Source organism: Euleptes europaea, chromosome 4 (assembly GCF_029931775.1).
Source record: "Euleptes europaea isolate rEulEur1 chromosome 4, rEulEur1.hap1, whole genome shotgun sequence".
Classification (NCBI taxonomy): domain Eukaryota; kingdom Metazoa; phylum Chordata; class Lepidosauria; order Squamata; family Sphaerodactylidae; genus Euleptes; species Euleptes europaea.
This window is the reverse complement of record NC_079315.1, coordinates 35,739,018-35,754,530: the sequence shown is the minus strand read 5'-3', so window position 1 is coordinate 35,754,530 and position 15,513 is coordinate 35,739,018. Positions and strand designations below refer to the sequence as shown.

The window sequence follows — 15,513 nt, the reverse complement described above, 5'->3', positions numbered from 1 at the left end:
TAACAGAAATGCATTTAAAACTGCTATTCTGTACACAAGAGCAGGTTGAATTCCCCCCTCCCCTCGGTAGATGCACCCCAACAGTGATAGCAAATCAGAAAAGTGTATGTAGCAGGTGTGAATTCAGTTTGCATTGGTAATGTTGTCTGCTGAAATCCTGAACAAGAAAAATCCCCAACTCAGACATTTAAGTAAGTGCATATTTAATGCTTTCCTAATTCCAAAATGCGTTCTAATGGAATGGGAGAGGGATCACATCTTTTATTATTTCTAAGATATGAGTTAGAAAAGCATCAACTTCAGCAAGGAGATCTTATGGGGAAATAGTTGAAATACTCTATTAATCTCACTACAGTGTATTGCAAAGGCCATAATCCTTCATCCTTTCCTTATCTTGCTCAAAAATAAGTTGGCAGGTATTTTTGTGCAATTGAAAAACCAAAGCCACATCAATAGTGCATTCAGCTGGGAGATCACAGGCTCCTTCCCCTTTCTCCCGAGTACTATAAAATCAAAACACTCTTTGCATATTACTCAAACATACCCCAGAAAAATAAATTACCTTTTTTTCCAACAAGAAAGACACAAACAACAAAAAGCCGAGAACTGAGCTGTGTAACCAAACACAACACGTAATACAGCTCTTACAGTGCACTAGATGACAACTCTCCAAATTAAATGGAATGCCTGCACACAGAAAGCTAGCTTATCAGGACAAAGGGTACAATTGTTTCTTGGCTTCCAAGTTTTCCATGTGCAGAATTTCCCCCCCAGATGGGGGAGTATGCAAACACGTAATGCTCCATCTGCAGTCTGGAGAACAATTGTGCAGTCTAGCAGAGCTATACTGTTTCTGCAACTCTGGCTGGGAGAGACTCACAGTATTAGGTTCAAAGGCAGGCGTTCCTGCCTGCCCAGTGCAATTTAAATGCATTGCTTTTTCCTGGGGTGGGGGGAGGCTATCTGCTTGTCTTTTTCCTGAGCCTCTGGCAAAATGCTTCAGCCAACCAAGGTTCACAGGTAATTGACCAGGGCGCTCTGGACGCTCTCTGGGGCGAGGTCAAGCGGGAGGCGGCCCCACTGGTCCCTCAGATCCAAGCGAGCACCCCCTCGGAACAACACCTGCAGAGTCTCAAGGAAGCCTTCCTGAGCCGCGTCATGCACCGGGAGGGAGCCAGTATGTGGATCTGGCTGGTTTGGGTTGGCTCCTCTCTGAAGCAGCAGCTCTGCCACATGGTGGTTTCCCATCATCATAACCTGGGGAGAGAGAATGAAGTCCTGCAGTTAGTCCTGGAGAAATGTCACCACCAGATCAAGCATGCAAATGCAGCAATCCAAAGGGACCCATCCTAGGAGAAAAGCACCTCTAAAAAAAAGGGGATTTACTTATGAGTAGACCTGCCTAGTTATGCTCTGTTGTGCACTCCCCAGTGGGTTCTGTCTATCCAACCCCCCCCATCAGAGTCACTTCAGATTTATTATAATAATTCACATTTAAGGATTATTTTTTGAGGGGGGATTAGTTTGTGCTACGTAAATATTGTTTATTCAACAGTGGTATCCTATAGTTGGTCTTAATTGCAAGTGGTGGTTTCCAATTTTGAATGTGCCCTTGCATGAAAAACCAAAACTGACATCCACTCAGCTGAAAACCAGCATCAAAAGTTTTGACATAATGAGGAAACCCATTATGGAATAATTCCCTCTGTCACATCATTCCAAACTGACTGGCAGTGGAAAGTACCATCAAATTGCAGCCAATTTATGGTGACCTTGTAGGGCTTTCAAGTCAAGAGAGGTTCAGAGGTGGTTTGCCATTGCCTGCCTCTGGGTAAGGCACCCTGGGCTTCCTTGGTGGTCTCCCATCCAAATACTAACAAGATCTGATAATATCTGGCTAGCCTGGCCCATCCAGGTCAGGGCCCTAACTGACTAGGGATGCCAAAAGGCCCTGGAGGAAAAAAACAAAAAAACAGAGGCTTAATACCTGACAATGAGCAGGTGAAGTTTTTCATGGCATGGAAGTAATTAACATCACATGGTAAGTAATATTCCTTGCAGGCCTCTCTTAAAGGGACACTTGGCAACACTATAACTGCATGTCAGAACCAGGCCTCACTTTATTTATTTAACATTTTTTTAAATCCTACCCTTCCTCCAAGGAGCTAAGGGTGTCTCTTCCCTCCTGTGGTGTGTCAGTGCAACAACCCTGTGAGGTAGGTTAGGCTGAGAGAATGATTGGCCTAAAGACACCCAGTAATTTTCATAGCAAGCAGGGTCTTCAACCCAGATCTATTTGCTTGGTGTCCAACACTATATCCCTCAAGGCCACACCAGCTCAGTTACATGGGTGCATGGGGGGGGGTTAACTCCTACAGTAAAACCCCAGCTGATCTAATCAAACCCAAATCTTGACAATTTATATTGAAAATACACACACAGAGAGAAAGATTAGATAGATTCCGAAAGGCCAGTTGCAGGCCTTTGAAAAGTTTTGTGAAGGACCTCTTCAAACATCAGTTGTTTGGCCAAAGGGGCGAGTAAGATATGACCTATTCTCTCTAGTATGGGAAAAGAATGCCTATTATATTAGGTGCCTATTATATGAGGTGCTGTGGGACACAGGCAGGACAATGCTGCTGCACTTGTCTTGTTAGTGGGCTTCCTAGAGGCACCTGGTTGGCCACTGTGTGAACAGACTGCTGGACTTGATGGGCCTGGGTCTGATCCAGCAGGGCCTTTCTTATGTTCTTATGAGACGTCAACCCGACAAAGAAGCGGCTAAAGAGGGCTGGGAGCCCGCAAGCGCCGGAGGCCTCTGATAGGGATTCCGCCTGGACCCTTCAAGGATCGCACTTTGGTGGGGGACCTGTTGACATTTGTCCTTTGCAGCCAGAGCCGGCTTACAATCAGTTGCCCCTTGCAGCCTGTCGACAGAGTGGCTTGGGTAGTTTTTTTTTGGGGGGGGGGCGATCTGAACCTTTAAGCCAGTCTCTCGCCCAGGGCAGCCCTTAGGGAGGCGTCGGGCAGCCGCCTGCAGTTTGAGGAGCGGCCGGTGCTGTTACCGCACTTGTATTCCCAGCGATGTATTAAGAGTTTGAAAACGTTATAAAAAATACTGTTTGCTGGCCCCTTAGCTGTGAAGACGTCTTCCAACCATTTATAAGCCGTGGTATCCCAAAACCCTTTTTAAAGCGATGGGTTTTTTAACAACATTTTCAAACTCTTAATACATCGCTGGGAATACAAAGGGCGGTAACCCGGTTTCTCAGCGGGACCGTGTCCGCGCCCAGAGGAATCCTCCGCATTCAAGGAACCGGCCGGGGTTAATATACATAGTCGACACACAAGTATAGCCCATATATACAAATAACAACTTTCCATTTCGAGAGCCAGCGCGGTATAGTGGTTAAGAGTGGCGGGGCTTTATTCTGGAGAACCGGGTTCGAATCCCCGCTCCTCCACATGAAGCCTGCTGGGGGACCTTGGGCCAGTCACAGTTCTCTCAGAACTCTCTCAACACACAAGGAGGCAGGCAGTGCAATGGCAAGCCACCTCCCAACCCCTCTTGCCTTGAAAACCCGAGGGGGGGGGGTTCCCTGAGCTCTGACTTGGAAATAAATTTTGTTAGTCTTTAAGGAGCTTCCTCTTTAATATACTATATTACATAATATACCATTCCATAAGTATATATTTACTGTATAGTATATACTATACTATTCCTCTGTCTCATCTAAACCCCAGGAGGAGCATTGATTGCAGCCCCCAAGAACCTTGGAATTGTAGGGTGCCCCTACTCATGGGATCTACCCAGATCCTGTTCAGGTACATTCAATGGGACACACTCCCAGGAAAGGTGTTTTCTTTTTTAAAAAAAGAATTGCATTGCCAATGTACTTTCTCGTGTTTGGGTATTTGTAAAGAAACCTGCTAATATCGTTCCAGGAGATCTCTCACATACAGAGAACCCGAGAGGGAAAGAAGGGGCGCCATCCAGCAGAAGTCAAGCCGTGAGTAAACCCTGCCGCGGCCATTAGGGCTGCACTCCTAGGCGCACTTAGGTGAGAGTAAACCCCGCCTCGGCTTAAAATGGGACTTGCTTCTGAGTGAACGTGCGCAGGATTGCAAATTAAAATACCTGCTTAACAGTGCAATCCTATATGCATATTGTCACAGAAGTAAGTCCCCTATTATTATTCGGTGGGATTTAATCCCAGGAAAGTGATTTTAGAATTGTAGTCTAACCAAAAGAGCTCAATAGAGTTTCCTTGTGGCCAGATCGTTCCCTTGGGAACCAAATCCCCCCTCCCAAGAGGCTTTGGTCCTTTGGCACCTTTTGGGACCTAACAGTGTTTTGGCATCGGGATCCTTTCCCCATCCTATTTGTCCGGTAAAAATTCTTGCTGTGCTTTGAGTCATGGCCATTTGTCATCTGTCCCAGGTGCTGCCATTTCGCGGGGAGTTTTGACCCAATTCAACGCTCAAAACAAACAAACAAACCCCCAAACAGCAACAACAAATCAGCAACCCCTAAGTTCTTCCGAAGCGAAGGTGTGTGGGCAGAACATTCTTTAAGTGCACCCACCAAGTTTTTGAAATGTTTTGAAATAAATAAATAAAGCGAATAATGCTGGGCACACACAGCAAGATATTCAGAATCTCTTGCTTGTTTGAACATCTCTGCCACTTCGCTTTGAAAATCGGGGGTACAATTCCTCCCACCCTTCCAAGGGCTAAATTCCATTTTTCTCACAAGGTCAAGCATCTTGATTTTAAACACACCGAGAAAACCCACTTATCCCCCCCCCCCACTTATTTCCAAATAAAAGGATCTCAACCACAAGCTGCAATCATTACAATTCAAAGCAGGCCTAACCTTTTCTCTAGATAAGGTCCGTCCAGGCGAAGGGAGTGCCACTGACCACGAATAGTGAATGTACACTATTCACCCCCCCTACCCCAGACGTTTATCCTGTTCTGTCATGACACAGTTAAGTATAAATGTATTTTAAAAAAACATATACTCCATCTTCCCTGCCTTAGGGAGGGAAGGGCAAATGGCTCACTTCTTTCCTTCCTTCCGCTTATTTGCTACAGAGAGAGCCATACTGCTAGTTGGTTGCAAGCAACACAGGATGGATGTGAAGGGCCCTGACCATGTGAGTAGCCCTGGATCTGAAGAGGTGTTTGCGGCAGCTAGGGGACCTGGGCTGCAATCCTAAGCACTCTTACTAGCCAGTAAGTCTCATTGAACTTCACGAGGCCTACTTCCCTGTATACATGTTTAGGATTGCCTTGTTAATAGCTCATCCACTAGTCATGCAGAGAAGTTACAAATCCAAAAGTTAAAATGGATTAAAAAACAACACACAACTTAAATTCGTTTCAGTCGAACTTACTAATGATAGAAGTGGATAAAAGTGACTTTCAGAGGGGGACGGGACCAACAAAAGTTGTGAAGAAATTAGCAATCTTTGGAGTTCAAATGAACTCTTCAGGCTGGTGGTTAAACAAAACAAACTACAAAAGGCAGAAACACCCCTGCGGAAGAGTGTTAACTGGAAAGCTGGCACGCTTCCTTGTACCTTTGCAGTTGGTCTTAACAAAGCAACTTTTCTATGGCTGCTGATTCCCCTCCCCACACCCTTTGTCTGAGACGCTCCAAAGAAAAAATCGGGGGGGGGGGGAGTCCGGTCCTCCAGAGAGGGGGACCCAGGTTCCCTTTAAAGTTTCCCCCGTGGGCTTTGATTTAGGCATGGGACGTTCGATCCTGGCTGACTCCTGGCTGGAACAGGGAAGCAAGGAGGCTCGCCCAATGAGAATGGAAAATCCACTCCCGAAAAAGGAATATGTCGATTTCAGAGAGTTCCAGTGAGTTTTCGTTATCTAGTCTGAGAGAGACGGTCGCCTTTCTGCTCCTTATAAAGGTTTCTTCTCTCCCCCCCCCCCCACACTCCCCTCCGTCAACGAGTGAAGTTCCTCACCGACCTTTCTCCCGGAAAGGAGGCCTGGCAGCGCGCTTCGGTGGCCCCGATCTCTCGTCTCCCGAGTCGCCTAACGTGCCTTGCAAAAGGAAGCCTTCGTCGTTTGGGACAGGACTGAGTTCAGTGTGCGCGCGGGGGGGTGGTGAAGCCCCTTTTCGTGTTTTCCTAGCTCTTGAAGGAGTAGAAAAGGGCAAGAGTCCAGGAGCACCTTAAAGACTAACAAAAATATTTTCTGGCAAGGTATGAGCTTTTCTGAGCCACAGCTCACTTCTTCAGAACTGATCTGAAGAAGTGAGCTGTGGCTCACGAAAGCTCCTACCCTACCAGAAAATATTTTTGTTAGTCTTTAAGATGCGCCTGGACTCTTGCCCTTTTCTACTACTGCAGGCAGACTAACACGGCTACCCACTGTGAATTAGCTCTTGAAGGGGCGATCTGGCTGCAAAGAGGGGGGGTAGAAATCCCAGCCCCCACAATCCTAACCATTCCGCCTCTTTCGAAACCACCTGCTCATTTATCTGCTGGTCAGTTCGAAGCATTTACAAGCCGCCTTTCGCTGCAGGCTCAAGCCCACCCAGCGAAAAGGGGAAGCGACTTTTGAATCTGTCCGCGGAGATCGCGGTTGTTCCCAGCTGGGTGGGAGCGTGCGGGTGTGTTTGCTGGGGGATCCGCTTGCCTGGAAGCGTTGGGGGCCGAATCGGCCCTGGGCTGCAGTCCCAAAGCCTTCCCCTGGGCTGCAGTCCCAAAGTCTTCCCCAGAGAGCCCGGGAGGGTTTTCCAGGCGGTGGTGGGGCTCGACCTAGGGCGGCAATCGGGCCAGCCTGACTCCTGCCCACTTCGCAGGTGCCTTTTTAGATCTGCTTCTTCTACGGCCTCGACCAATCAATGATTCCAGGTGGTGGTGGGAAGCGCCGTCGAGTCACAGCTGACTTGTGGCGACCCCGCAGGTTTTTCAGGGCAAGAGGCGTTTGGAGGTGGTTTGCCCTTGCCGGCCCCTGCGTGGGCTGAGAGAGTTCGCAGCCTGGCCCGAGGCCCCCCAGCCAGGCTTCATGTGGAGGAGCGGGGGACCGGACCCGGCTCTCCAGATCGGAGTTTGCCCCTCTTAACCCCTACACCACGCTGGCTCTTAACGATTCCATACTGATAAAACACGCTTATCGCAATCACACCTACAGCCGAACAGCAGCAGCAACAATAATAAAATAAATCGAAAGTTGCGACTTGATGGCACTTCACACACATTTACAGCGGGGCTTACTAAAACTAGGAACAGCGCTTGCCCATAGACAAGACATCACTGCCCGTAGAGAATGCATGCTTACCCATTGGGAGTAGTGGAGACGACGCTTGCCCATAGGGAAAAGTGAGACGACGCTTGCCAACAATAGGGAATCATTATTTCCTATTGGCAAGCGTGGTCTCACTTTCCCCTGTTGGCAAGCGTGGTGTCGTTATTTCCTAGTGGCAAGCGTGGCCTCCCCAATTCCCAATGGGCCGGTCCCTGGAGCCGAGCCTCAGCCGAGCGCTGCCCTCCGCCACTTCAGCAGGCGCGGCTCCGCCGAGGCGTCGGGCGCCCCCTCCCCAGGGCCCCCCGCCCGCCCGCCCGGACCCCGGGAAGGCCCCACCTGGATGGGGGTCCTGCCGAACGAGTTCGCCGCGTTGGGGTCCGCTCCGGAGTCCAGCAGCCGCCGCACCGCCTCCAGGTCCCCGCGCGCGGCGGCCGTGGCCAGCCGGTCCGCCCCGCCGTCGCCCCCGCCTTGAGCCATGCCCGGCCGGGCAGCATCCGAAGGGGCAGCCACACCGGGCAGCGCCAGCCCCGAGGATCCGAGGGATCCCGGGGGAACCCGGGGCGCTGGAGGCAGCGGGGCCCTTCGCGGCCCCTGGCCTTTCGCCTCCTCGTCCCTTGCGGGGCGACAGCCAGGCTGCCCCGGAGCCCTGACGCCCGCCCGGATGTCCCTCCGCCTCCTGCGCGGCTCTCCGGCTCTTCCACCCCTCCAAGGCGGGTCCTTCGCCAGCCGCTGCCCTGTGCCTCTCGCCAAGGCAGGGAGCGCATGCATCCAGCTGGACGCCTTCCTGAGAACCGGTGTGGGGGGGGATGGAGAGTAGGCCCCCCCCCTCCTCCTCCTCCTCCTCCTCCTCCTCCTCCTCCCGCCCCCGCAATCCCACCGCCTTTCATACTGTAGCAGGGCGGGACCACTTGAGGCTGGAGGAGGGGCGCGCCTGGTTCCGGACGGGGGCAGCTTGGCTAAGCCGGCTGCAGCAAAGAGGAGGCGCTTGAAGACACGGCAGCGCTGGGTCCCCGGGGAAGAGTCCCTGTTTTCCCAGCGCGGCGGACGGCTGCTCGTTTGGCAGGCGCCCTAGGCAGCCCGGTGCGAAATACCCAAGCCGCCCCTCCAGGGCTTCTCGCGTTGCACGCGTGGCTTCTTGACCCCCCCCAGTCTGGTTTGTTTCCATGCACCTACGTCAAACATCTACATCAGTGGTTCCCAACCTTTTTTTGACCGGGGAGCGCTAGGACTTTTTTGTTCGGTGCAGGGACCCCAAGGTGCAAAATAAAAAATTCTGAGAATTTGAAAATACACTTTAATCGTAACTGTTAGTGAAACATTACACTTAGAATAATATTTGAATATATATTTTTTATAATAGAGAGCTTTTAATTGAAAATATTAATTTATTATGGGTTTATAACTTTGTTTCGCGGACCTTAATTTAGTTCTCACGGACCCCCCGGTTGGGAACCAGTGATCTACATAGTGAGCAGCCATGCCTTGCATCAGAAGCACTGGGCCCTAGTCCAGGGTAGCTGATGAGGAAATTTTGCTAGTCTTTAAAAGTACAAGACTCCTCTTTGTTTTTCCGTGCGGGGAGTCCACTAGGTACCCAAAAAGGGGCTATGCTAAACTGTCCTTCCTGATTAACTACAGGGGAGGTTTTTTTTTTTTTTTTTTTAATGGGGGGGGGGGGAGCCAGCAACCGATTCTCCACTCCTCCACGTGAAGCCTGCTGGGTGACCTCAGGTCAGTCAGAGTTCTCTCTGAACTTTCTCAGCCCAGGCAGAGGCAGGCAATGGCAAACCACCTCTGAACATTTCTTGCCTTGAAAACCCAACCATGAGGCAGCTGTGACTTGACAGCGCGTGCACACACACACACTCCAAGTTTACTCCCATCAGTAGTCTGAAGTGCTAGAATCCATTAACAACCAGTCTAGAATCCCACGGGCTTCATTCTGATATGTACCCAAACAGCTGTGATTTACACTTACCAATAAAAAACAAGGCCCTGTGCTCTCCTGCTGGTTAAGTCCTACTCAGAGCTATAGCTAGGGTGGGGCTAGGGGTTAGCCCCACTTACTAATTTTTGAGGAGGGAGGACTTTTGAAATTTGTGACATTACAGCTTCCATTGTGTAGTGGTTAAGAGTGTCAGACTCCTATCTGGAGTACTGAGTTTGAGGCTGACCTTGGGCCAGTCACAGTTCTCTTGGAACTCTCTCAGCCCCACCTACCTCTCAAGGTGCCTGTTGTGGGGAGAGGAAGGGAATGTGATTGTAAGGCACTTTGAGACTCCTTAAGGTAGAGAAAAGTGGGGTATAAAAACCAATTCTTCTTCTTTAGAACTGAGGGAAAAAAAAGCTGGTGCCCTTTAAATAAAGATAATGCTCTTTTCTCTACCCACCCAGCTCTGCTCACTCTTCTTCCCTATTGTTTTTCTTATGTGAACTAAAGGAGACATCTCCCCTTTAGTTTTTATGACTACCAGCATGGCAGGCTGCTTAGTTGGGTGTAACCTAAGGAAGTCACTTTAGTTGAGGAAGGTATTTATTAAAAGCAGGGAAAAAACATATGTACATAAAACTAATTGTTCTCGTTTAACTTGTAGGTTTTCATTGTTGACAGTGCATGTACACTGACATATTTGATGAAGTGGGTTCTAATAAAATGGCTTGTATTCTGTTCCTTTCTTTGAAACCTCATCTTGAAGTGCAGCATCCCCAATTTAGTAAGAAAAATTGATTGTGGATATTGTCCCAGTGCTGCAAGACTTATGAGAAAACAGCTTTCTGCATTGCTCAGCAAGAAAACTGGGTTTGCACCCCTGTGTACATTCAATAGAGAGCAAGAGCTTTCTGATGAGAGCACTAGCTATTTAACCAACAAAAATCTGGCCCAGTCTTACCTCTAAATGAAATTATTTCCAGTATTTGCTAATGAATTCATTATATCAGATCTATTATTTTTGATGATTCACTTTGGTTTATTTACTCAGGAAAGCAAGAGTGATTCTGCAGATATGGGCCTGATGGAGACATTGACCAACCAGAACAGTTTGCCTATCTTCACACCAACAAGAATGCTCTAATTGGTGTGTCTGTACATAGGAACATCTGATATGAGTCCACTCATTCCTGAATAAAGTATGCGTGTTGCAAAAATGTATTATGTGGATAAGGGTAAGTAAACACTGCACTGTCTAACTTACCTCACTATGTTATTGCATCTGTTTTCAAAAGTGAGCTGGACTGGAAGAAAAATGCTGAACTCAAGTAACTGAATGCAGTAAGATAAGGGAAAAGGGTTAACTGAATGCAGTAAGAAAATTAACTGAATGCAGTAAGAAAAGGGAAAAGGAAGAGCTTAGCTCTCCCTGCTCATACATTCTATATTGGTTTGAAAACAGGCTCCCCCGGCCCTGTTTGAAGATCTTAGGAAAGGAGGGGGGTGACTTTATAAAAAGCCCATAAAAAAGGAGTAAAAAAGTGTTCATCTGTCTGAAATTTGGCAGGAGCATCTCTTAGGTGCTGGGTATAACCCATCAGAATTTTCTTCTGATCAGGTGGAGAAAAAAGGTAAGGAGAAGATATATTTGGTAAACTAATCCGATTACTGCTCATTACAATATCCAAGAATTCTAATAATATTTTTAAAATGACAAAAAAATCAAATCTGCCTTTTTGTTGTGTATGTGTGTGTGTGTGTGTGTGTGTTTTGCACATGCTTAGCATAAATCCCTGGGAAAACCTGAATGTTTGTCTCAAGGGCTGATGCTTGGGCAAAGGACAGTTCACATTTGGCATGGCAAATTATGTGGTTTGCTGTGTCTGCAGTGGTATTTATGCAGTGACAAACAGCCTGAAGTGTGAGCCATGTCATGCATTAGGTGGAAGTATAAACAAGTATAAACATAATGGATGCCATCTCATATGAAGTGAAACCCAAAAGGTGAAAAAACAATGACCATAACTAATTAAGTAACGTACAAAATTGGAACAATCAGTGTTGATCAATACGGTTAATTTTTGCAATGTACAAAGCCCAGGTACATAATATTGGTGCAGTCTTTCATTTATTACAAACACCACATATAATCCTCGATTAATTTGCATTGATAGATCTTGTCATCCACAACATTCAGTGAAGACTAAATTCAGTATTGGGTGATGGATTTCTGCAGGAGCCAAATTTGTCATGCTGAGCAGTTTACACAAATCCTCCATACGTGGATACATGAATTGGATGCTGAGGTCCATTTTAATTTGTTTCTCCTAGTTCCCTGGTAGCTCAGGATCTGGTCTTCCACGGTTGTATTCCCAGCAAGCTATATGTAATGACAGCAGTTCACACTGAGTGAAATCAAGTTTGTTTGGTTTTTTTTTTTTTAAGTGCCCAAGAAACAGAATTCAGCTTTCTCCCCTTTTTTGCATACCCAGTCACAAACGTCTTGGAAACCCTTCTGAAAAGAATATTAACGTAAAAATACAGAGAATTAAAATAGATTTAAAAAACCCTCATATAATTTACTTGAACAAATAATATTGAATATAAAATCCTTTTGGTTTTGATTTCTAACGAGTTACTGCTAAGTAGGTATTTATAGCGCCATTGGAGCCTGTCTTCTCTGTTTACATCAAGGGCCTAGAACAGTGATGGCGAGCCTTTTAGAGACCGAGTGCCCAAACTGCAACCCAAAACCCACTTATTTATCACAAAACCCACTTATTTATCACTGCAATTTAACCTGAATACTGAGATTTTAGTTTAGAAAAAACAACTCATACATTACCATCTTTTGTCTTAAAAGAAAAACACAAAAACAGAGCTTTCAATGATACAAACAACTTTTTATTGAAAGGTAAAAGTTTGCATTTGGCATGCTTTTGAACAATTAATGTGATTTTTGCTGTTGTATGCATGCTGATCATTTGTCTAACCTTGGATCATACTTTGTAAGTTTGAGAGCAACACATACAGCACTCAGGTCATCTGTTAGTCTGTTTCTGGTGTCAGATTTGATATAATTCAAAGCTGAAAACAGCTGCTCACAAGAATAAGATGATCCAAACATGCTGGGTAAGTGAGTGTTCCTCTTTTAGTAGGGGATTTCACTGAAAGGTGGGAGGTGCTGCAAAGCCTGCGCTGTGGCCAGAGCGCTCTGCTCCCCTCCAGCTATGCCAAGCTGTGAGCTATGCTCCCCTTCAACCTAGCTCCTCTCCAACCCCACCATGGGAATCACCTTTGCCACAGACTCAACAGGCTGCCGTCCCGGTCGCACCTTCATGCCTCATGTGAGCCTCCCGGTATGTGAGCCGCCAGGCCGCATGTGTCAGGGGAGGGAGGAAGCGCTCCCATTGGGCTGCTGGGCAGAGGGGCGGGTGATGTGAGAAATGCCCTCAAGCGAGCGTGGAGAGGGAGAGGGGAGCATCCCGGCCCAGCGTCCCTCTGGCTTTCTAGTAACGAACTCAGGCGAACTCTGTGCTGGGGTGACGGCATGCGTGCCCACAGAGAGGGCTCTGAGTGCCCCCTCTGGCAAGCGTGCCATAGGTTCGCCACCACTGCCCTAGAGCATTTGAGGTTGGGCAAACCAGTCAGCATGGTATAGAGGGGCCATGGCTCAGTGGTAGAGCAGAAGATCCTGGGTTCAGACTCTAGCACTTCCACTTGAGAACCTGGAAAACTGCTGCCATTCCGAATAGGCAATACTGACCTTGGTAAACCAATAGTCTGACTCAGAGCTTCAACTCTGTTTTTATCCCTGATCTTCTATTTAAAAAAGAATTCAGACTTTGTACCTCTTCAAGACAATAAAAGACACATGTGGCAGACTCTGCTACTTTCATTTTCCTGTATCATGCCCAGTCCTTGTTTATCTTGCTCCCAGCGCCTTGGCAAGCAGCCTGGTATCAATCAAGGGTAATAAAGAGAATCATGGGTGATAAAGAGGTTGTAAATTATGTCAGTGGAATGAAACAAGGAAGGTGTTTTCCTGAAACAGCTGAGCACAGCTCAAAAGCCAAGGCAGCAGCTCACTCTTTGAATTCCAGCATACTTTTCTTAGGCCGTGAAACACATGCAAAGGTAATTTGTGTGGGTGAGTGGATGCGGGGAGGTGAAGTATTTTGGAAACTAGAAGGCATCATTTGATTTAGAGATGGTTCCCTAGCATAGCACAAATCTGGGCTTGTCACCAGCAGCAGGGCAAGCCTGGACTTGTGCTGAGATGGTTCCCTGTATAAGACACAAAGCAAAACATGTTCAGACTTGTTTGAGCCATTTAATAGTCAGGAGTGTAGAGTGAAAAAAAGGTCAGCACCAAAATAGCTGCATGCTCTCTTAGAATGGAAGATCCTTGGCTCATTTCTACAGATCCCAAAAAGATTGTGTGCAACTTCTGGCATACATTGTACTCCTGATCCTCTGTGACATGACTATCTCTGTGAATACACTCACAGCATCTCTTCATTGCAGTCCAGTAAAGTAAAAAACAAACAAACACACCATATTTTTTTATATCCAGGACATGAAACTTTCAGGTCAGGGAGGAATTTCCAAGAAGAACTTATGCCCTAGCACACCAGTATGTTTTTAAATGAAGTGAGTATAGTAGCAGTGAAGGAAACACTACTGCAAGAAGAGAAATGGTCAAAGGAAACTCTGGTAAGCATTTCCCATCCAGGCATAAAAAGAATTTATTGTAGTGATTTAGAACTAAGAATTGTTTCCTGAACTTCTCTTGGCTGAAACATGCTGCTTTTAAAAATTACAACTTGCTGCTACAGTGTACTCTGAGTCTTAGCACTAACTAACCTGCTCTTGAACCTGCTGGACACATACTTTACTTGTCACCCCCAAATAGCTGATTTTGGAGTAAAGGTAAGAACTATCCAGCTTCTTAGGAGCATTCCCCTTGTACTTCTGCACTTCATTAATCTGGACTGCTTCCTGACTGCCAGGAGGCAAGTCCAGGACAGTGATTCATGCAGAGATGCAATGGGTAGCCTCCTCTAAGGGTGCCTAATTTCACTGTGTATCTGCATTGGGAGTAACTGAATTGTTCAATCATACCTGACACAAAAATGAAGCAAAATCACCTACTTCCAATGGAGATTGGCTGGAGGTGGCAATTTTTATTTTATCTTTTTTATTTTATTTTATTTTTTATCCTGACCATTTTTGATTGAAAGCTGGCTCAGGACAGCTAACAACAAAATATACAATTAAAATGGATATCTCATACAAACATATCAACAGTTAAAATCCTCAAAATGCAAAACACCAGACAGTGCATCCATAAAAGTGATGGCACAAATGGGGAGCACAATCAGGGAGGAGGCGAGAGAGGAAAGGAGAAGGGAAAAAAAGGAGGAGGGGAAACTGAAGAGGAAAAGGAAAGAAAGGGTCAGGGAAAGGGAAACAGGGAAGACCAAGATCATGTAGAGATGCCTTGGGAAGCCCTTTCTGGAGGTAGATTTTATAGAGGTCACAGGAACCTTCAGCTATTTAACTACAACACATTTCTCACATCATGACAGTAGTTTTCTAATGAAAGACTCAAATGCCCCTGCACAGTTTGCATATTACTGAGGAGGGGGTTGAAACCTTTAGCACCAAGGACAGCTCTGTTCCTGCTAACCCTTTTTATTAGCAGCCCAATACCTACAAAGCAATGTATCTACCAGAGCAGACTGACAGACCAATTCTGGCAGGGACAGCAACGTTTAAAGATTCTCTTATTCTCTTCCCAGTTTTCCAATAAAAATCCAGCATTTCCAAAGAATCTTGGCTCCCAACATGGGGACTAATTGTGAATGGACAACAAGGCAGATAAATTCACATTAATTAGTACTAGTGTACTAGCTGTGTGGCAATGAAAGGGGAATAGAAAAATGTATATACACCAAAACAGACCCAAGAGATCTCAGCATTATTCCTGCTCATACCTTCATTATAGAATAAACATCTTGAATTAGATGACTAGGAGAATAACACCAGTTCTGGTTTAGTGATAAACCTTTCTATTTTTTGAAATCACTGTTTCAAGACACTGCAGGGGAAATTAAAGTGGAGCTAACTGAGGAAAGTAACATCACTATGATCACATTTATCTCTTGTTATGGCTATTTGCCCTGTTGAGTCAATGCTTTTGACACTATTTCTGGGTTTTCCTACGTAAAGTGTCCCATCTGCTATTCAATTTAAGATCTTATCTGTTCCTATCTATCAAGGCTTATTTCCCATGAACACATTCTGTT

The 15,513-nt window shown here is 46.5% G+C and overlaps 1 protein-coding gene across 1 annotated transcript; it reads right to left on the bottom strand.

The window, feature by feature from the left end:
• Positions 1-999: 999 nt before the first annotated feature.
• LOC130476960 (cyclin-dependent kinase 4 inhibitor B-like) lies at positions 1,000-7,749 on the bottom strand. The gene is given in 2 exon segments (XM_056848965.1): positions 1,000-1,257; positions 7,609-7,749. Coding segments are annotated over 2 exon segments (399 nt in total).
• Between the last annotated feature and the right edge of the window lie 7,764 nt (positions 7,750-15,513).